The 21,335-nt window shown below is 33.8% G+C and overlaps 3 protein-coding genes across 4 annotated transcripts; 1 reads left to right on the top strand and 2 right to left on the bottom strand.

Moving 5' to 3' along the window:
• Positions 1–417: 417 nt before the first annotated feature.
• LOC149709362 (serine/threonine-protein phosphatase PP1-gamma catalytic subunit B) lies at positions 418–6,602 on the bottom strand. Its single transcript, XM_089864724.1, has 7 exons — positions 6,443–6,602; positions 4,378–4,509; positions 3,674–3,904; positions 2,615–2,719; positions 2,310–2,533; positions 2,092–2,226; positions 418–1,077 (listed from the first exon to the last, which is right to left on the bottom strand). Exons 1-7 carry the CDS (start codon positions 6,495–6,497, stop codon positions 967–969), a joined length of 993 nt encoding a protein of 330 aa, XP_089720850.1. The 5' UTR covers positions 6,498–6,602; the 3' UTR covers positions 418–966.
• A 464-nt stretch (positions 6,603–7,066) lies between these two features.
• Positions 7,067–8,354, top strand: LOC149709361 (uncharacterized). Its single transcript, XM_089864726.1, has 3 exons — positions 7,067–7,363; positions 8,029–8,123; positions 8,188–8,354. Exons 1-3 carry the CDS (start codon positions 7,160–7,162, stop codon positions 8,285–8,287), a joined length of 399 nt encoding a protein of 132 aa, XP_089720852.1. The 5' UTR covers positions 7,067–7,159; the 3' UTR covers positions 8,288–8,354.
• An 877-nt stretch (positions 8,355–9,231) lies between these two features.
• LOC149709360 (two pore calcium channel protein 1-like) lies at positions 9,232–18,794 on the bottom strand. Of its 2 annotated transcripts, none has more exons than XM_089864721.1 (24): positions 18,209–18,791; positions 17,947–18,119; positions 17,708–17,884; positions 17,353–17,466; positions 17,157–17,287; positions 16,988–17,076; positions 16,858–16,892; positions 15,975–16,033; positions 15,799–15,898; positions 15,555–15,735; positions 13,671–13,780; positions 13,461–13,524; positions 13,346–13,390; positions 13,221–13,277; positions 13,129–13,161; positions 12,993–13,055; positions 12,854–12,926; positions 12,682–12,786; positions 11,847–12,008; positions 11,675–11,772; positions 11,433–11,548; positions 11,286–11,370; positions 11,012–11,214; positions 9,232–9,694 (listed from the first exon to the last, which is right to left on the bottom strand). In XM_089864721.1, the coding sequence occupies exons 1-24, from the start codon at positions 18,261–18,263 to the stop codon at positions 9,590–9,592; spliced, it is 2,433 nt and encodes an 810-aa protein (XP_089720847.1). In that variant the 5' UTR covers positions 18,264–18,791; the 3' UTR covers positions 9,232–9,589. The 2 variants fall into 2 exon arrangements, with proteins under 2 accessions (XP_089720847.1, XP_089720848.1); XM_089864722.1 differs by lacking the exon at positions 9,232–9,694 and adding an exon at positions 10,680–10,932 and having other exon boundaries at positions 18,209–18,794.
• Positions 18,795–21,335: the final 2,541 nt, after the last annotated feature.

The following is a 21,335-nucleotide window of genomic DNA, read 5'->3' as shown; positions in this document are numbered from 1 at the left end:
ATTAAAAAAAATCGATATTAATCGATAATTATTAAAAAAAATCGATATTAATCGATAATTATTAAAAAAAATCGATATTAATCGATAATTATTAAAAAAAATCGATATTAATCGATAATTATTAAAAAAAATCGATATTAATCGATAATTATTAAAAAAAATCGATATTAATCGATAATTATTAAAAAAAATCGATATTAATCGATAATTATTAAAAAAATCGATATTAATCGATAATTATTAAAAAAAATCGATATTAAAACGAAAAACGTCAGTCGATTTTTTATTCATAATAAAAAAGATTAATCGCTGGGATCGATATTTCATTTTTTTTAGAAGACAGTTTATTATTAACAAATTCATTTAACTTCTGTTCTTGATTTCATGGTTTGTTGGTTTTTTTGTTTTTTTATCAGATTCAGAAGCAGTTGTTTTTATATCGTACAGATTGTTTTTATGGTTATTGTTTGTTTTTTAAAGCAACTTGTTGCCCGTAATATTATTTTAAAAAGTTATCGGATGATAAAAATTTTAAATAAGATTTAGTTACGTTTACGTTTACGTTCATTCCTTCGGAAACAATTTTAGGTCAAATTAACGTGGCGCAATAAGTAGGCCTAAATAACAAAAAAAAAATCGATCCTTATCACCCTAGCCTATTTTGACCTAAAACTCTCTCGATCTCGTTTCACTGTTGGTAACAAGCTCAAATAAAACTTAATTCATTCATTCATTTATTTCCGTAACTTAGGCTGCAATTTTTTATTAATAGATGGGGCTGCGTGTAGATAAGATTTGATTTTAAAGTTTTGGTTTTGGTTTTGTTTTTGTTTTTGTTTTTTTTATAAAAAAACTGGTTTTTTGGGGGGGGAAGTATACACAGAAGAGAGGGGGAAATGAGGGGGGAAGGGGAAGGGTGTGTGTTGGTAGGTGGGGTTAGGGAGAATGTGATAGTATAAGCAAATGTTATTTCTTGCCCGCTTTCTTGGGTGCTTGTCCACCTCTAGGTGGAGTTATAGGCCGATTGGGATTGATACCTCCGTATGGAAACTTTTTCTTATCAGCCGGCTTTAAAATCTGTTGATTACACATCATTCAAAACTATTATTCTACAAGACTAGGTACTCGTGAAGCGCAATTGGAGAAGCCATAAGGATGTAGGTTAAGTTAGCACCTCCCCTTATACAATAACATCCTACAGAGCTATTTGAATTCAGGGGGAAAAGGAGAGTTTTGAGGCGGGGTTTCGCTAGTTCCCGCCCAGGCGCCTTATACGCGAAATTTAGCATAGAATTCTTCAAAGGTGAGCATGGAAGGAGGGTGAAAACCGGCTCTGTTTATTAGCAGGCGCAACTGCGATGTTTTCCCCCTTAACTGATATAGCTCTATAGGGAGTGGCCTGAATGAGGCTAAAGATCCTCCCGTTTTCCCCGCCTCTTTTTCATAAAAAACCCCATACGTGGCCAGAAGGGCGTGGCTAAAAAATACCATTCCCTTTTCATAATCAATTCCCATAGGGGATGGCCACTCATTTCCACAAAAAACCCTATAGTGAGTAGTCAGAGGGGCGTGGCTTAAGATGGTCCCTCACTTTTCACAAAACACCCCACAGCGAGTAGCCAGATAGGTGTGGCTTAAGATGGTCCCTCACTTTTCACAAAACACCCTAAGGCGAGTGGCCAGATGGGTGTGGCTTAAGACGACCACTCCCTTTTCCTAAACAAGCCCCATAGGGGCGTGGCTTAAGATGGTCCCTCCCTTTTCACAATAACACCATATAGTAACTGGCCAGGCGTTTGGCTTAAGGGCCCCTCCCCTTTCCCACTAAAAATGCAATTGGGGAGTGGTCAAAAGTTCCTCCGCTAAATTATGTATCAGAAGCATTCCCTCACTAGCTTCCAATCTGTAAAGTTCCCTGCAATTCTGGCAAAAAGGGGGAGGAGCCTTCTTAAACCGCACCCCTTTAGTCACTCCCTGTTACTAATGAATCAATTCTTCACTATACAAAACAAGTTTGCTATGACTTACAACATGACAGGTTAAAAACTGAGTGTTATTAATAATAGAAAGTATGGGGGTGGGGGGGCTTACCTGGAAGGAACACATTAATGTTTCATCCACACTCATCATGGCGCCCGCATTGTCAAATTCCCCACAATAATTTGGAGCTGAAAACAAGGTCACAAGCTGTCGCTTTGCAAAGAATTCATACCCATCTTCTACTACCTAAAACAAAATTAAAATTAAATCCAATAATTAAGTCCCAATAAGAACAATTAACAATTAGCAAAAGAATAGTTTAAATTTACCTGATGAGCTCTACATATAAGATCAAGATCGTGTTTGTGCAGAAACTTGGCTACGACGTCAGCTCCGAACGTATAGGAGACTCCGCGATCATTTTCTCCCCATCCCATGACGTCCTTGTCAGGGTCAGACCATAGAAGATCGCATAATAAACCTTGATCAGGAACGTCCGTGGGACGCATAATGCGACGAATTTGTTCCATAGACTGCAAGTCCGGGCTCAAGCCTACAACACAAAACACAAAATACAATTTAATCACCCCCCCTTAATTGACAAATTAATCTTAGCAATAATTGCAATAATTACCCCCGTGACAGCAAAAAATCTTTTCGTCAACAATGGCAGCAACGGGAAGACAATTGAAGCAGTCCGTAAAGGTTTTCCATAATTTAATGTTGTACCTTCTTTTGCCTGCAATGCAGCAAAGTATCAGCATAAAAATCGTTCAAATTATAAATTTGGTCCATTTCGTAACACAAGATGTCGCTACTAGTACTATCATCAAAAGTCCGTAGATAAAAACCCTAAAAGTGTGCTTCGTTCACAGTTCCCAGCCTTTGGCTATAGAGCTATTTCAGTGGGAGAAAAATTTCGTCTGCTACGAAAATTGGGCCTGCCTTTGAGTGTAGGGCGGCCATTTTATGAGGGTTTTCTCTATGGGCAAATAGCATTGGTGACGTAGCCATTACCCCCTCTGAAATAGCTCTATAGCAGAGGACTTACACGACCCAACCAGAGTTTTTAAGGGGTCAAAGGTTTATAGAAAATAGTACTCAATCGAGCCTATTTACACGTGTTCCCTGTGCTACGGAGGTGAAGGGTGGTTTTCACATTAGAAGGCGCGAGCATTGCAAGCTTCAATGAAGTATACTTTAGGTTTTTACCTATTAACTTTTGCTATAACCCCAATGTTTTATATTTTTCTCAATAATTTCTTAACTTCCACCTCATTCTCGCTTGCATTGCAGCATTAATCATTCTCCCACTTTCAAATTTTTACCGTAACCCTTCCCTTGACGACAAAAATGCTTGAACTAAATTAAGCTATAAATACCCCTAAGTTTTACTAAATCTAACAGATGTAAGAGTTTCCTCTAATTTTAAAGCAAGTTGAACTTTGTTTATGTAATGAATCATTCAATACAACTATTTTCTATAAACACAAGTGAGAGATTAGTTCCAGGTGTTGCGCAACCCAAATTTATTTTAAAATACCGGTCCTTTTATAATTTGCAATAATAAACGTTTACAGAATGACTTTGTACAAGAACACACCCCCCCCCCCTAAACCACTGATTTTAAAACTAAACTAACGCCTTTAGCTGGACCTACAAGTAACCGAACCTTTGACAAAATGTAACTTACACTCTTCGTAAAATCCATATATTCTGTTAATGCTTGCGCATTCGTGATTTCCTCTCAACAAGAAGAAATTTTCGGGGTATTTGATTTTATACGCTAACAACAGGCAAATGGTCTCTAACGACTGCTTGCCTCTGTCGACGTAATCGCCCAAAAACAAGTAATTGCTTTCTGGTGGGAAACCGCCATATTCAAACAGTCTAAGCAGGTCATAGTATTGACCGTGAATGTCTCCTATTGAATCAAAATGAGACGAAAAAATTTCGGAAATCCGAATTTTAATACAAATCAGGTCGGGGGCGGGTTCAGGGGAGTCTCTTTTCAGAGGAGTCTCGGGGGCGGGTTCAGAGAAGTCTCGGGGGGGGGGCGGGGTTCAGAGGACTCGGGCCGAGGCTCAGAGGACCAGGGTCGAGGCTCAGAGGACCAGGGTCGAGGCTCAGAGGACCAGGGTCGAGGCTCAGAGGACCAGGGTCGAGGCTCAGAGGACCAGGGTCGAGGCTCAGAGGACCAGGGTCGAGGCTCAGAGGACCAGGGTCGAGGCTCAGAGGACCAGGGTCGAGGCTCAGAGGACCAGGGGCGAGGCTCAGAGGACCAGGGGCGAGGCTCAGAGGACCAGGGGCGAGGCTCAGAGGACCAGGGGCGAGGCTCAGAGGACCAGGGGCGAGGCTTAGAGACTAGGGCTTAAGATAAGAAGGGCTAAGTCTCACCACATATTTTGAGGGGAGCTTCGAGTTCTAACAGAATGGGTTGACTTAAAAAGATTTCTCTCGACTTTAAGCACAGACCCCTAATTTCAGCTTCCGTTAACTGAACATTTTTGCCAGGTCGCGATCCTCGAACTGAAAATAATAAAAATATGAAAGTTAATTTCACCAATCAAATGTAAGACATTTATGATTGGCCACTCAAAATTATAGCAATGGAACTATTTCAGAAGGCATTCTGTTACAGATAGTGTGCAGATAAGTGTTGCCAGTCATATATGAGGGCAATTCAACCACAACAGACTGAATTAAACTTATAGTTCTGTTCTGTTCTAGTATAGTTCTATTCAGTTCAAAGTTATTACTGGCAACCCTGAAGTACAGTTAATGTTAAGCCACTTTAGGTCACACTATAATTGATGTATGTTATTTTCTCATAAAAATGGAGGCAAATAATGGCCGCCCATATAATGACGCTTTGCCTACACTGACGTCACAGCTGAATTAGCCATTAGAGATATGAAGCTCAAGCATGGCTCCTCCCCTTTCCCTTAAAATGGCGCTTGCTATTTGCTCATAAAAATGGAAGCAACCATGGCCGCTCACTGCCAATAGCGCTTTGCCTACACTCTGACGTCACAACTGAGTCAGCCATTAGGAAAGGAAGCTCAAGAATGGCTCCTCCCCTTTCCACTTTGTTTTTCAAATAAAATTTATTTCAGTCTTTTAAAACTATATTTTGTCCATGGAAAATGGAGTTCTAGTTAAGATCATATTTTTTTAGATAGTTATTTTAATATTAATCAAGGGTTGTTGACAAAATTTAAGAACTATAAAGACTTATATTTTCAAGTTTGATTAGAAAATATTTACACACACATATAAAAAGAAATCCATCAGTTAAGGCTAATCAATTGATGATTAATAACACCCTTGACTCTTGATAACACACTAAATTCCTTCCCGATATCATTTTTTAATTTTTTTATTCTTTCGGACTTTTAAAGCCAAGGCTTAAAATTAAATGCTTGTTTCCAATAAAATAAAAATGGTATAGATCGTGTGCAGACACGTGTTGCCAGTCATTTGGGAGTGTAATTTAACCACTATCTAAAACAAACTGAAAACCTTGTAGAATTCGATTCAATTCAGATCCAAAACTGAGATGCTTTAATAACAATACACTAGCAACCCTTAAGCATGGTTAAAATTAATAAACCCTATCTATAGGCAAACAGAAACTAAATATTTTAGTAGAGGCATATCTAGTGTAGGAAATAAAACAATGATATTGCAACATTATTCCCAATCTACATAGAAACGTTATGTTTGCCACTCCCTGAGAACAAGCATGTGTCATAAACTCCTTTATCAATTTATCAACTGCACGATATTAAATAATTTCACCTAAAATTTGATCTTACATGTTTAATAGTACTTAAATTAATATTTATGCTATGAAATTTTGAAATATATCTATTCTACAATGGTTTTAATGAAAGAAAGTAGTACAAGGGTACAACACTACAATGCCAAGGAAGCTTGCTAACAGTTAACACAAATTTAGGCAAAACTTACACTTAGTTATTAGTAAAAACTATTGGACATTTTCTCGCAATATTATATCCTATTTTTTGGCTTTAACTTGGGGAAAACCATGCCTAAACATTAATAGCTTTAGGCTATTAAATTTATACATTATGAAATGATCCTAATCTGCAGGTATGGACTATGGAATTGTGTGAAAATTTTGAGTTAGGCTTAAATATACGCGAAATTATTGCCGTCCGTTTATAGCTTAAGAAAAATTGCATTGCGTTTCAATAATTTCGCGAATAAACTAATGATTGAGTAAAGCCTGTGCGGCGCCTAACTTATTATGGGTATCAACTACATTGGATTATGGAAGCCATTTTCTAATTTCTAGCTTTGCGGCTTTGCCCTAAATAGCCTTGGACAGTGGACACAGGTAATGGTAAACGAGTTATACCAAGGCTTAAGACGAAACAAAGAAATCCCTAAAAAGCCTTAAAAACTGAAATTTAAATGAATAAAATTATATACGAACCTTCTAGAAGTCTTGATATTATACTATCGATGTTTAATTTTTCCGTATCTGCCATTAGATAAAATTAGAATAAAATCCTACAAAACAACTGCACAAAACGCTCCCTATTTGCCTTCCTTCTCCCCGTCTGCCAGGTGTGCTGGATATAAGAGTTTCACGTACTGTTTATCAAGTTGACGTTCAATAATATCTAACGGAATTCAAGGCTTCGTTGATTACCGTCTGCTAAAATACTCTAAAATTTATTATTTATCAGTAAAAAAATCTAAACTGAAGTTAAACCGAGGGATTATCAGTATGTATTTATTTATTTATTTGTTTAAGATTAAGGGTGTTTCCACGTAAAAGTAACTTCTTTTCAGCCCTGTTTGACACATTTTGAAAGTACCGGAAACTCGTCAAATTCAGGGCTGGAAATAAGGCTGTTATTTGACAGCAGGATGGTAGTTTTTGCCTTTAGTTAATTTTAACGAATAATTTCAAAACACTTATGTGATGAATTAATTAGATTTAGTTTCTGTATTTATTATAAAATTATGGGACTAAAATGTTTTGAACGCGAGCAGCTTGTGGTGTCGAGTGCGTGATCGAGTGGGCTATGGCCGAGTCTTTCGCAAATCGCAAAACAAGTGTCGTCTGCTAGAAGTCTTACCCCGTCCCCGTGACGAGATTTTCAATTTGTGATTTAACTTAAATTGTTTCGTTACATTAAATTTTATGTATTTGCCAGTACTAAAGTCAATAGTTAGAATCGGTACGAGTGCTGTTAAATATCGCAGTGCGATTAAACATCATCAAAATCTACCGTATTATATTGCAAATCATTTCCATCTAAGTGCTCTAAACTTGGCAAATATGACTAACTATTCGGAGAGTTACATAAAGGACAAACTATCCAAAGAACTCGAGCCCATTCACGTGGTAAAAATTTCCTATATTCAGACTAGTTTGCTCTAGGCTAACAATAAAGAGATCTTCCTAATAGCAAGAATAGCTTGCGATCGTCTCACAAGGCTTAGGATAGCTTTGCGATCGCCTCACATGGCTTAGGATAGCTTTGCGATCTTCTCACAAGGCTTACGATAGCTTTGCGATCGTCTCACAAGGCTTACGATAGCTTTGCGATCGTCTCACAAGGCTTAGGATAGCTTTGCGATCGCCTCACAAGGCTTAGGATAGCTTTGCGATCTTCTCACAAGACTTAGGATAGCTTTGCGATCTTCTCACAAGGCTTACGATAGCTTTGCGATCGTCTCACGAGGCTTACGATAGCTTTGCGATCTTCTCACAATACTTTTTTGCGACCTTACAATAATAAGAATAGTTTTGCGATTTTCTCACAAGGCTTACGATATTCTCACAATAATTAGCGATAGTTTTGGAATCTTCTCACAAGGCTTACAATAGTTTTGCAATCTTCTCACAATGAATATGATAGTTTTGCGATCCTATAAGCTTAGCATAATTCTGAGATTTTTCTCATCGCAAACCTTACAACGTGATCTTTCCACAAACCTTGCGAATTTGATATTGTCTGACAATGTTTAGAAGTCATTAATGACAAGACCCCATAATCTCTATTATAGGATGTAGTGGACTATTCTGATGGTTGTGGGGCAAAGTTCAATGTAGTAATCGTATCACCTAAATTTGAGGGGAAGTCCCTTCTGGAGAGACACAGGTAGAAGAACGAATATTAATTTCGTTTTAAAACACCAATCGCTAATTAATTAATTCCAAATTAGGATGGTTAATGGCATATTAGAAGAAGAAATGAAAACAATTCACGCTTTCACTCAAAAAACACTAACACCAGAACAGTGGAAGAAATTACAAGAATCCTAACACAATTAAATTAATCTGTACTCTTACAAATAAACCTAAAATAGTAATAAATAAATAAACAAACAAACTGACCTTTATTTACTGATGACGTTTCACATCCTAAAAGTACAATCAACGATTCATTGCTTAGTCTATAGAAACAAGTTGGGAAACCAAAATAAACCTCTCCAAGTCGAGACTAGGCGTATCTAACCTTATTAAGAGGTTTTTCTTAAATATTTCAATAAATATAATTGATATTAATTATTTTAATCGACAGTAATTTACCTTAATATTAGTTAAGTCGTTTTAAGAAACGTTATTCCTAAATTAATTTTAAACATAGCTATTGTTGACGTTTGAATTCTAGCGTATGCCTCTTTTGGTTGATTCCCTAAATATTTCAACAAATATTATTGATATTAATTATTTTAATCGACAGTAATTTACCTTAATTCTAGTTAAGTCGTTTTAAGAAACGTTATTCCTAAATTAATTTTAAACATAGCTATTGTTGACTTTTGAATTATAGTGTATGCCTCTTTTGGTCGATTCCCTAAATATTTCAACAAATATAATTGATATTAATTATTTTAATCGTCAGTAATTTACCTTAATTCTAGTTAAGTCGTTTTAAGAAACGTTATTCCTAAATTAATTTTAAACATAGCTATTGTTGACGTTTGAATTCTAGCGTATGCCTCTTTTGGTCGATTTCCTATACGTTATAAGTAATAGCGCAATTGCGTGGACCATTGGTGGAAGCCCTGCCATTTGGAGGCTAGACGTTTCTCCGCGTACATCTTAACCCTAACGATGATAATAGAGTAGAAGTCAATGTTGCAGTGCTTTCTGTAAACTGCGAAAGCGTCTGTTCCTAACTCCGTAACAGACACACAGACACGTCCAGTGTAATACCTCTCGGAGAGTTAAAAATAATTTCCCCGCAATTATTTTCAAGTTATTGGAATAAAAACTTAGTTTTTATTAAACATTAACAATATATAATCTTAATTATTAATCGTTTTATGTACATTACAGATCACTGTGTGCAATTTAAAATGAACTTGTGTTCTATCAGGCACTGCAGCTATCTCTTACGGTGATAGTTATATCGTAGATTATCAAAATGATTACTATTAAAAAAATGAATATAATAATTTAAACCAATTTGATGGTTGGTTAGTGTTCTAATAAATAAGCTGATGTCTCATCGCGATATAGATTTTTAAAAAATATCTACAAATATAAATATATCTATCGTGTTTGTCTCTAACTTCAATTGTGATGCGTTTCCGTAATATTTATTATAAAAATAATAATTTAGTTGATTGTAACTCCCGTTCTTTGATCAGCGAGGTTTTCACTACGATTCAGTAAGACCTCCATCCTCAAACGATGTTCTTGTTCAGAATGTTCTATCCATTCCTGAGTTACCAAAATGGGTCTTTAAAACTTCATTTATTTTAGTTCTATTGGCCTAAATGGGAGCTTAACTACAAGTTTCGGGGATGAATCATAAACGTACAAATAGGACTTGGCTTTTTACCTTTCTCGTGTTTTCGTCTAATCTATATCATGTTTTCGTCTAATCTCCCACATGTTTTCGTCTAATCTCCCTCATGTTTTCGTCTAATCTCCCTCATGTTTTCGTCTAATCTCCCTCATGTTTTCGTCTAATCTCCCTCATGTTTTCGTCTAATCTCCCTCATATTTTCGTCTAATCTCCCTCATGTTTTCGTCTAATCCATCTCATGTTTTTGTCTATTCTCCCTCAAGTTTTCGTCTATCTCCCTCAAGTTTTCGTCTAATCTATCTCGTGTTTTCGTCTAATCTCCCTCAAGTTTTCGTCTAATCTATCTCGAGTTTTCGTCCAATCTATCTCATGTTTTCGTCAAATCTATCTCACGTTTTCGTTCAACCTATCTCACGTTTTCGTCTATCCTATCTCACGTTTTCGTTAACCTATCTCATGTTTGCGTCTAGACAACATGCAATATAAAATAGAGTTCCACAAACAAAATTTTCCCACATATTTCGCGCTATTAATATACCACTTTGTGGAAATAAATAGTTCCCCAATTCTGGCCAAAATAATGTTGGATTAAAGTCACATTTGCCACAAGATGTCGCAACTATTACATATTCAAATATCCGTTTTCAAGGCCCGCATTAAGCAATTTTATCGCTGCAAAAAGAAATTGGGCGTGCAGACAACTCGCAACTTTTAAATATAGTTGCAAAATTCGGACCAAAATATTATTTCCATAAAGTAAAATTTCCCCACAAGATGTCGCCGCCATTGGTATTAAAGTACACCTATAAATCCCACCCACTAACCTTCACCAAGCCAAAGCTGGAGTTCGTAATGAAAGTTAACTTGTAGGCCTATGTGAATCACGTGACCCGCACTTTGAGGTCACCATTACTAAGTGAACCACCAATAAGCCTTAATTGAATATAGTTTCCCATAACAAAACATATTAAGCCTAGTACAGATTGAAAAATCAATGCACACAAAGGCTTAAAAGCTTTAAAAATCAAATTTTAGTAGCAAGCAAGCAAAGTAACCATGCAAAATCATATGAACAAATAAAACGCGATAAATAAATGAATAATCTCTAGCGGCTGAACACAAATGTTCCATAGTTGTTCATTTTCACCCACTAACCGATGGATGGCAATAAAATCATATTATAATAATTAAGCCTAACTACAACCGTAACCAAAACAAACCCAACTTACTTTAACTTCATCTCCGTACATCTTCAAGCTGAAAGAGAACTTTGTCCTATTCCGTGTACCGCGGAAGGTGAAGGTACTTTCTGATTCGTCTGCCGTAGTTAGTAACTCCATGACGGACACACCATGAAGGGAATGCGAATTACCAGTGGCGAAATTGTATTCTTGTCGTGTCAAACTGATGTCCACTTTCACTAAACTATCCTCTGTTCAAAGATAGTTAGCAGATATATTAATAGAGAAAATCGTCATCGTGACGTCATCCCTTGTGACTTACTATCCATATCGCCCATTTTTCTTTTGTACTGAATTCTAAATAGGAAGGCCTCTAAAATAAAGGCCACCACTATGTTTAGGACAACCTGAAAACAATTATTTAATGAGAATAAAATCTAATTTTAATCTTAATTAACTAAATTTTTACCATAGTTATTAGATAAAAAGACATGAAATAGATTCTACTCCAATCTGAAGACACATAAGCGTATCCCTCCATTAGAATAAACCAATTGTTAATCACCATGAGTTCAAATAACGTAACTGCAGAAATGAAACAAAATTTAAATCTTGCTGAAACAAGATTTGTTATTAGGCCTTGGCGAGTACCACTTTTTAGCTAGCAATTAAGCCTATTAGTACTTAATAGTTAAATATAACAAAACTAACCTCCACTAACTAGTATATTCTCAAAGTTATTGAGGTAGTAATATCCTTCAATTGTTGCATTCACATCATAACGGAAATACTGCTCTATCGTTGTATTCCTACAAAATTATTAAAACTATGAAACAAACAACGGGAAACAGGATAAACAAACCATTAAAAAAGTATATATTACTTGCAGCAATTCTTCATATCATACTCCGAGAACAGTTCAATTCCAATGATAGCGAAGAAGTAATAAACGAGAATCAGGATAAGGGCAACGCTAAAAAACCTCGGAAGCAATATAAAAATTGTGCCCAAGACATCGCGGTAACGTTTCTTCAATTTGAATAACCTAAAAGATAATAAAAGCAAAACTACTTATTTCACCAGCAAATACTAACGTTAATAAGATGCCAGCCAGCCCTAAGGGGTTAAACGAATACTTTTACAGTCCTAAAGCGCAAGCAAAAGTAAAAACAAACCCAAGTAGTCTGAGAATTTAACGTTAATAAGATGCAGCCGTAAGGGGTTAAACTAATACTTTTAGACCCCTAAAGCGCGTGCAAAAGTAAAAACAAACCCAAGTAGTCTGAAAATAAAACGTTAATAAGATGCCTGCCAGCCGTAAGGGGTTAAACTAATACTTTTACAGTCCTAAAGCACACGCAAAAGTAAAAACAAAGTAACAAACCCTAGTAGTCGAAGAAAATAACGTTATAAGATGCCAGCCGGCCAGCCGTTTGGGGTTAAACTAATACTTTTACAGTCCTAAAGCGCACACAAAAGTAAAAAAACCCAAGCAGTCTGAGAATATAACGTTAATAAGATGTCAGCCAGCCATCTGTAAGGGGTTAAACGAATACTTTTACAGTCCTAAAGCGCGCGCAAAAGTAAAAACAAACCCAAGTAGTAAGAAGCCTTAATGGCCTGAGAATATTACGTTAATAAGATGCCACCCAGCCAGCCGTAAGGGGTTAAACTAATACTTTTACAGTCCTAAAGCACGCGCAAAAGTAAAAACATACCTAAGTAGCCTTAACGGTCTGAGAATAACAACAATTGATAACGGCACGTTGAATCGTGATGCAATAAGGCCAGCAACCGCCGCTAACGTAACAATGAAATCATATCTGAAACATAAAAACAGAAAGATTAAAAAGTCCTTAAGCTTAAGTAAGTTACACCAAGGCTACTTACGTATTCCACCCTGATTCAAAGTATGACGTCGGCCCTAAACCAATCATTTTGAATGTAGCTTCCAAACAATAAACTGAAACCCAGATAATTCATGAAAAAATAATTAAATTAATAATAATTGAATTAAATTTAATCTCACATATAACAAAGGCAACTGTGACCCAGCTACAAAGTGCGTCTTCAACTCTTACTTCATGTGTTACTGAAAAGGTTTACACAGACGACAGTGAATACACATCACAAATGTTCTAAAGTGAACACACAATTAAACTTACTAAGATAAGAGTTTAATTGTCCATTTTTAACACCTGTCAAATAATAATTTAATGTTTTTAACTAATTTGTTTTAACTAGAAATAAATCTTACCCCAATACTCAACAGCTTCAAAAAGTTGCCAAAGTCCATTCGCAATTATGACTAGATCTAATTGAAAAATTGCTTTTCAATCCTCCGTAAGTAATTAAGGATCTGCGTATTTCAAAACTACTTACTTATAAACGGGTCCGTCCATTTCCACAATATAAATCTGTTAATCACTGAAGAAACATTTTTTTTTTAAATTTTAATAATAGGCTTTGAGAGCAATTTTAGCAATTGTTAACTCACTAGTGCAAATTTTTCGCATCCATTGTTGAGGTAATTTGCTATACCAAGCTCGGAACTTTTTTGGCTATTTATGAAAATATTTGGTTTAAAATTAAACTACAATTAAAAGTAACGCGAAACTGCAATTAATAGTATTGCGAAATTGCAATTGATATTAACACGAAACCGCAATTAGTATTAACACGAAACGGCAATTAAAACTAAACTTACTTTCCATTTCAAGGCACTAGCTTCATAAACCTGATAAAATTCATCAAGAGTTAAAAATCCACTTTTATCCGTGTCGAGAGTTTTGAACATCAAATAAATGTCCTGTTTACCTATAATTAATTTAAAAACATGTTAAATTTGAAGGTCGTTTATCATTTACATGTTTAATACGCCTTTATTTTACATAGTATTGCAAAAAAATATATAATATGTCCGGTCCCTCTTGTTTTTCTAGGTAACTAGCGCCCTCTAGTAACGAAAATTAGAAAATCCACCAAAAATATAATATTTACATTCCCTTCAACCCAATTTTCCAAAATTAGCATCCAGGTCTACAACTAAATGTTTAACACGCCTTTTATATACATAGTATTGCAAAAATATATAATATGCCCGGTGCCTCTTGTTTTTCTAGGTAACTAGCGCCCCCTAGTAACGAAAATTAGAAAATCCACCAAAAATAGAGTATTTACATTCCCCTTAAACCCCTATTTCTTCCAAAATGAGCTTCTAGGTCTACAACTAAATATTTAACACGCCTTTTTTACACATAGGGTTAGTCCCCCTATTATCGGACGCTCCTATTATCAAACACATTTTTAAAAAGTTGTTTATAAAACTGCCGGGGAAAAAAGGAACACTGTAAGTTACCAAGTTTTAAAGAGGGTGTCGAAATCTGTATGTTGCATGTAAAAACAGAGAAGGGGCGCGATGTCAGAGGAGGAAAGCGCAAACGCACCAGATATCCAATTTTTTTGATTAATTAAAACTAATTGAGGGGCCGGAAAAATTCTTCCCCCCATTTTTAAATCGTGTTTTGAGGTATATAAATAGAAGCCAACTATAAGTTATGTGTATGGCTGTAAAGCCCGAATCTTTTTCTATAAATTGCTACTTTAACATTTAGTTCTAGGTTTCTTTACATGAAAATAAAACGCGAATCGTATCTAATGTAGAAAACCTATTATCGGACAGCTTTCAAACACGTTTTAAAGACAAATATTTAACGTAGGCTTACAATAAGAGAGGGATTGTAAATATTTAATGCTTAAAGCGGTTAGTGATGTTCAGAATGGATCCAGAAGTGTCAGAGAAGTAACAATTTTCACGGGTCTTTTATTGTTAAAAAAAATTGGTATTCCAATTGAGGAACCATTGTCCGATACAGAGATCCAAATGTCCGATAACGAAGACCCACTGTCCGATTCTGAGATCCCAGTGTCCGATAGCGAAGACCCACTGTCCGATTCTGAGATCCCAGTGTCCGATAGCGAAGACCCACTGTCCGATTCTGAGATCCCAGTGTCTGATAGCGAAGACCCACTGTCCGATTCTGAGATCCCAGTGTCCGGGCTACAAAGACCCACTGTCCGATACTGAGATCCCAGTGTCCGGGCTACAAAGACCCACTGTCCGATACTGAGATCCCAGTGTCCGGGCTACAAAGACCCACTGTCCGATACTGAGATCCCAGTGTCCGGGCTACAAAGACCCACTGTCCGATTCTGAGATCCCAGTGTCCGAGTTGGATGTATAGGCGTCCGATAAATGGAACATGGGTGTCCGAATCAACATCCAAATAGCCGATAATAGGGTACGATACTTGCCGAATAAAATCCATGATTGGGACAACATTACATCGTTCTTTTGGAATTATTTCTATACCATTAGGTGCAGAAACGTTCAAAATATATATTTCATAAACTTTTCAAAGGTTTTCTGTGATTTCCTTACATTTAACCATATTTTTTTAAAATGTGTCCGATAATAGGGGGACTAACCCTAATATTGCAAAAATATATAATATGTCCGGTCCCTCTTGTTTTTCTAGGTAACTAGCGCCCCCTAGTAACGAAAATTAGAAATTCCACCAAAAAAACGTACTGGCTCGTGGCTTGTAAAACTGCATTAATCCTTCAAAATGATGCAAATAAATTCTTCCAGGTGAGGATTTATTCACTAGTAAGTGAAACGCGTGCCAGCATGCCTCGCGACGGTGCAAAAATAATTTACGAAATTTATCTTTCTCAATTGTGGTGAATGCTTCGTAAACAACAGCTAACATCTGAAGTGTCGTAATACAAATTAAAATTTGAGTGTCGAAGTAAAGTTAACACGGATAACTTACTAAGTTCATGAGAAAATATAAATGGACGATAAGAAATGCCATGAAATATACAGCTGACCAACGCGAGTTTGCATATGATGGCATCATCACATCAGGATAGCTAAATTAAACTTCAACTTAGATATCTATTTTAAATTACGCTAATTTGCTTGGCTTAGTTGTAATTTCGAACTAACTTTGCAGTTGTTAAGAGAACAAATAAACTCATCATTGTTCCTTGAAGTGACGAAAAATACTACAAATAAAATTGATTATCAGTTCAACATTCATGGGATTTTACAGGGGTGCCATGAAAATTTGAAATTACTAATTTTTTAGATCATTAAATATCTAGGTTACTTTTAAAAAATTCCCTGACTTTCATTCAGGGTTCATACAACTTTTGGAAAACTGATTTCCCTGATATTCCCAGGTTTTTCCCCCATATATTTCTCTGAGTTATTCATTTTTTCACACATTTCCCTGAGTTTTCCAGGTTTTTTCCCATATATTTCCCTGAGTTATTAATTTTTTTCACACATTTCCCTGAGTTTTCCAGGTTTTTTCCCATATATTTCCCCGAGTTTGCCAGGTTTTTTCCCATATATTTCCCCAAGTTTCCCAGGTTTTTTCTGACATATTTGCCTGAGTTTACCAAGTTTTTTCCCATGTATTTCCCCACGTTTTCCAGGTTTCTTCCCACATATTTCCCTGAATTTCCCATATATTTCCCTGAGTTTCCAGTGTTTGCCCCATATATTTCCCTGAGTTTTCCAGGGTTTTTCAAATATATTTCCCTGAGTTTTCCAGGGTTTTTTCCCATATATTTCCCTGATAGTGCAACCCCTTTCGAGCAAACTAACTCAATTATCACAAATTTCCCTGAATTACTAAAAATTCTAAATTTCCCTGAATTTCTTGTCAACTATTTATTTCCCAGAGTTTTCCCTGTTCTCCAGGTTTGTATGAACCCTGTTCATTTAACTTCTTAAAATTCCCAAATATTATTTGCCCCATTTTAAAATTGCAATAAATTTTTCCCCGATCTGTGGCAACCCTGCTGTAAAACACTTGACTTACTGGATCCCTGGGATTTGATGAAAATATATAAAACCCTAAAAAACATCAACAACGGAGAAAAAACATTAAGTTTAAATTCAAAATAATTTAACAATTAACACCCTTAGCAATTAATGCAAATATTTCTTACCAAGCACGGAAAATATCAACATAAAGAAAAATAACAACAATAGCATATCAATAATAGGCGGCAATGACTGCAATATTTGTCGAATTGACCTAAAATATACAGATATTTTTACAAAACCTTAATATAACGCCAAATTGAATTGAATTGAATTGAATTAAACTGAACTGACCTTCTAACACCTCTACAGAAATGATTATCAATAAGAAAAACGGGTCTTAGAGCTCTCGTAATTCTAAAATGACTTGTTTGTCTTATTAAAACGACAATTGCTTCGATAAACATGACAATCAAGACAATTCCCTGCGAACAATGAAGTATTCAAACCAATTCTAGCATTTTTTATTATAAAATTATCCATTTCCTACTTTAACTGACGTTCTCTTATGAGTTACAAATGGTTTAAATCCCATCCAACGCAATTTCATGCCCATTTCAGCACACATTACACCCAGTAAAATTAGCTCCAAAGACCCATGAATCTAATTATGTAATTTATTTAAAAATGTTTTTTTTTATTTTTGTTTTATTTTTTTAATTTTTTTTATTTTTTTTTATTTTTTTATTTTTGTTTTATTTTTTTTATTTTTTTTTATTTTTATTTTTTTTTATTTTTTTTCTATTTTTTTTTTATTTTTATTTTTTTTTATTTTTTTTTTTATTTTTTTTTGTTTTGTTGTGTAAAAAAAAAAATTATAATATAAAATAAAAATAGATATTTACCCCTTCAGGAGTAAGGAATCCCGGAACGGAAGGTCTTTCCATACACGCTAGGAAAAGCAACATTAACGAAGCTAATAGGTCTAATAGGTAAAACCACGTGTTATGGACTAATAAATAAGCTGGTAGAGCATCTGTGCTTCGAGGGTGGAAGTCAAATTTGTCATTATTTTCGCCCTCCTACATTAATTTATTCGTTTTAATTAAATTTATAATAAAATCGCCGATGTTAACAAAATTACTTCTAGATATATGGCAGCTTCGTTATAATTTAGCTCCCAAGTTTGGGCAAATTCCGCCTGTTCCGTGGTTCTACCATCTACAGGAGAGTCTAATTCATCCTCAACAATTGTTCTATTACAAGCGCTACTTAAATTTGCGGGCAAATCGAGGTTAGAATAAAATCTTGGCTTGTCTTAAAGAAATTAAGTTATTTTTAAAATTAGTCCTAATGATCATTGGATAATTGGTTATATTTAAGTAGATATTAATTAATTAATTTACCCTCTCCATTTGTCATCTTTCGATACGACGTAGATGGTTCGGTATCATGATCCATTGCAGTTTAAAAGAAGCCAAATCATAGAAAATAAAGTAGAACACTGCAACAAAAACAAAATGAAATTTTTACGCAGGTGGGTGTATTACGATTCACGAACTGCCAAAAAATGAGTTAAAGCAGACGACGTGGAAGTGACAAACAGCAGGGCTGGAAATAAGGAAGATATAAGGCTAAATCAAGCAATGAATAATACAAATGGTTTAAAAAGTCCGATTATAAGTATTATTATCACGGTATATTAAAATAAATTATTTAAAAAGATTTACGGAGAAGAACCCACGTGAAGAATTATAAACTAGGCCTAAATCGAAGTTTTTAAAACTAAAATTTGAGACGTTTCGGGTCGCGGCTCGTTGATCAAATTAGGAAGAAACATTTCTGAAATACGATCATAAGTTTATACAAGATATGTTATCTTATTAACTTATGATGAGATTAAAACATTTTTAATAAATCAATTAGTATTCAAATAAATAAAATTTATTTAAAACTAAAATTTGAGACGTTTCGGGCGCGGGCTTGCTGTTCAGTCTAATCGCAGGGCCGGAAATAAGGATGCGCGTGATCGAGTGGGCTATGGTCAAAGTCAAGCTATAAAGATTTTATTGGTCAAAATCACCACTTACTTTGGCACTTAGTACTTACCCCCTCAGGTTTTTGAAAAATCATTGGACATTTTAAAATTTTATTGGACAATGTCCAGTGTACTCTGCTTATTTCCGGCCCTGCAGACTCCTTGTACATCCTTTAAAAACAAGATTGTCAAGTGCACTAATAAGAACGCTAAGAAACACGCATGGTATTTTCTGAAAAAACTTTATTGATCATTGGTGACTCATGGTAGTATTCTTACTACAGGCTTATATTTTTTTTTCCTTAACAATTTTACAATACCGCATTTAATAAGGAGTTTTGAAACCAGTTTTGTCTTTCCAAAAGGATTGAAATACTTTTAGATCATCATTGTTTTTTTTTATTTTCTCAGGTCACGTTTATATCATGACAAATTTTGTTAATAAGAACCTGTTACTTAAATTTATGCATTTTTGTTTCATTATTCATGATTTAACTCATTACTAGTTTTATTTCATTTTAATTACTAACAAATCCGGGTTATTTTAATTTAATTGGGGAGGAAGTAAATTTAATACAAGCGGCAAATTTACGTCCTTGATAATGTGAGGTCATTTAAAAAGAAACAAGTTGTCGCTGGTACATATATGGACTTAAAAAAGCGGGAAATATTTTGTCCTATTTTTTTTTTTTATTAAAACAACGAGTACCCAAAAACTTTTAATATGCGACTAATTTTTATCTAATTTCCTAAGCCACGTAATTTACGTATTTTTGCCACACTTGACGTCAATGCTATAAAAAATGACGGCAATTAGGGTTGTCAGGCAATTGCTTTTAATTAAAAAATAATTTCCCTAGATTAATAAATGATTAAATCTAATTTAGTAGCTAATTAGTTTAATTTGTTTTTTTAAACTAGTTAGCGTGTTTAGTATATTATTTTTTTAGCTCAGGTTTTTTATTTTTTTTTTGAGTAGGTACTTTAAGTATTTATTTTCATTATGAATATTTATTATTTAAATTAAAATTAATTTTAACTTAATTAATTAAGCATGTTGCGTTTAAATTTATATATATTTTTTTAAATATAAAAATTTAGTAGGTTTTTGTGTTCAAAAACTAAAGCAATTAACTTAATTAATTTTTAATTAATAATTAATTTTTAATTAATAATTAATTTTTAATTAATAATTAATTTTTAATTAATAATTAATTTTTAATTAATAATTAATTTTTAATTAATAATTAATTTTTAATTAATAATTAATTTTTAATTAATAATTAATTTTTAATTAATAATTAATTTTTAATTAATTAAGGTGAACCAGGATACGGGAATTTTACAGTGAGGGAAAGGGTTGGGAAGTATTTTTCAGTACTAGTTTAGTTAATCCTAAATAACGATTAAAACAAATTGAGCATTTTTAATCAAGCAAACTTAAATATTTTTGATTTTAACAAAAACGGCCATATCATAAGTTTATTACAACCTTAAGTCCCCATTAAACCAATGGCTGAACTTTGGTGCACATTGAAGACTTACCGTTCTGATAAACTTACAGGTTCTATGATAAATAAAATAATTAACCCACAGTCCAATTTTTGGTGGAAAAAACGAGACAATTAATTAAAAGTTAAAACAGTTTTTCTTCATTAAATATAAAAAGCAGCGTACCCATATATATCATTATTTTGTATATTAATAATAATATTCTATATTTTTACGAAATAAATTATTTTTCAACAAAAAAAGCTGTACAAAAATTTTATCTACTATATAAATACTAAAATTTTCCAAAAAACCTACTACACTTTGAATTTGAACGCAGGTACTTCGGAAAATATTTTATTTTATTCTTCTTACGTTAAGCCTAGATTCATCAATTGATTTAATATTAATTAGTATTTTACTAATTTTTTTTTAATCTAGGTTTCAGCGATATATATATATTTGGATTTAACTTTAAGTGTTGTAGGAATAGGGTTTGTTAATCAACTTTTTAATGATAATTAAACACCCTCCTAAAGTATAATATATTTAATTATCGAATTAATTACATATTTTTTAAATTAATTTAATTCGTATTTTAAATAAATTTGAATTAATTTAATTCGTATTTTAAATAAATTTGAATTAATTTAATTCGTATATTAAATAAATTTGAATTAGTTTAATTCGTATTTTAAATAAATTTGAATTAATTCAATTCGTATTTTAAATAAATTTGAATTAATTCAATTCGTATTTCAAATAAATTTGAATTAATTCAATTCGTATTTCAAATAAATTTGAATTAATTCAATTCGTATTTCAAATAAATTTGAATTAATTCAATTCGTATTTCAAATAAATTTGAATTAATTCAATTCGTATTTCAAATAAATTTGAATTAATTCAATTCGTATTTCAAATAAATTTGAATTAATTCAATTCGTATTTCAAATAAATTTGAATTAATTCAATTCGTATTTCAAATAAATTTGAATTAATTC

The sequence above is a fragment of the Phalangium opilio genome, unplaced genomic scaffold (assembly GCF_054372755.1).
Source record: "Phalangium opilio isolate 3A_F unplaced genomic scaffold, DU_Popi_V2 ptg000013l_1, whole genome shotgun sequence".
Lineage (NCBI taxonomy): Eukaryota > Metazoa > Arthropoda > Arachnida > Opiliones > Phalangiidae > Phalangium > Phalangium opilio.
The sequence above is the reverse complement of the archived record's forward strand: the minus strand, read 5'-3'. Positions and strand labels throughout refer to the sequence as shown.

Bases quoted from the DNA above. Each gene is read 5' to 3' on its own strand.
- LOC149709362 (XM_089864724.1), bottom strand. From the start codon at position 6,497: ATGGCAGATACGGAAAAATTAAACATCGATAGTATAATATCAAGACTT. The intron at 2,720-3,673 runs GTAAGTTACATT...GCTGCATTGCAG, and splicing joins ATATGGATTTTACGAAGAGT to GCAAAAGAAGGTACAACATT. The intron at 2,534-2,614 runs GTAATTATTGCA...TTTGTGTTGTAG, and splicing joins GATTTTTTGCTGTCACGGGG to GCTTGAGCCCGGACTTGCAG.
- LOC149709361 (XM_089864726.1), top strand. From the start codon at position 7,160: ATGTATTTGCCAGTACTAAAGTCAATAGTTAGAATCGGTACGAGTGCT. The intron at 7,364-8,028 runs GTAAAAATTTCC...TCTCTATTATAG, and splicing joins AACTCGAGCCCATTCACGTG to GATGTAGTGGACTATTCTGA. The intron at 8,124-8,187 runs GTAGAAGAACGA...ATTCCAAATTAG, and splicing joins TCCCTTCTGGAGAGACACAG to GATGGTTAATGGCATATTAG.
- LOC149709360 (XM_089864721.1), bottom strand. From the start codon at position 18,263: ATGGATCATGATACCGAACCATCTACGTCGTATCGAAAGATGACAAAT. The intron at 15,899-15,974 runs GTTAGTTCGAAA...AGTTTAATTTAG, and splicing joins GTTCTCTTAACAACTGCAAA to CTATCCTGATGTGATGATGC. The intron at 9,695-11,011 runs GTAAGTTGGGTT...TTGGTAACTCAG, and splicing joins TGTACGGAGATGAAGTTAAA to GAATGGATAGAACATTCTGA.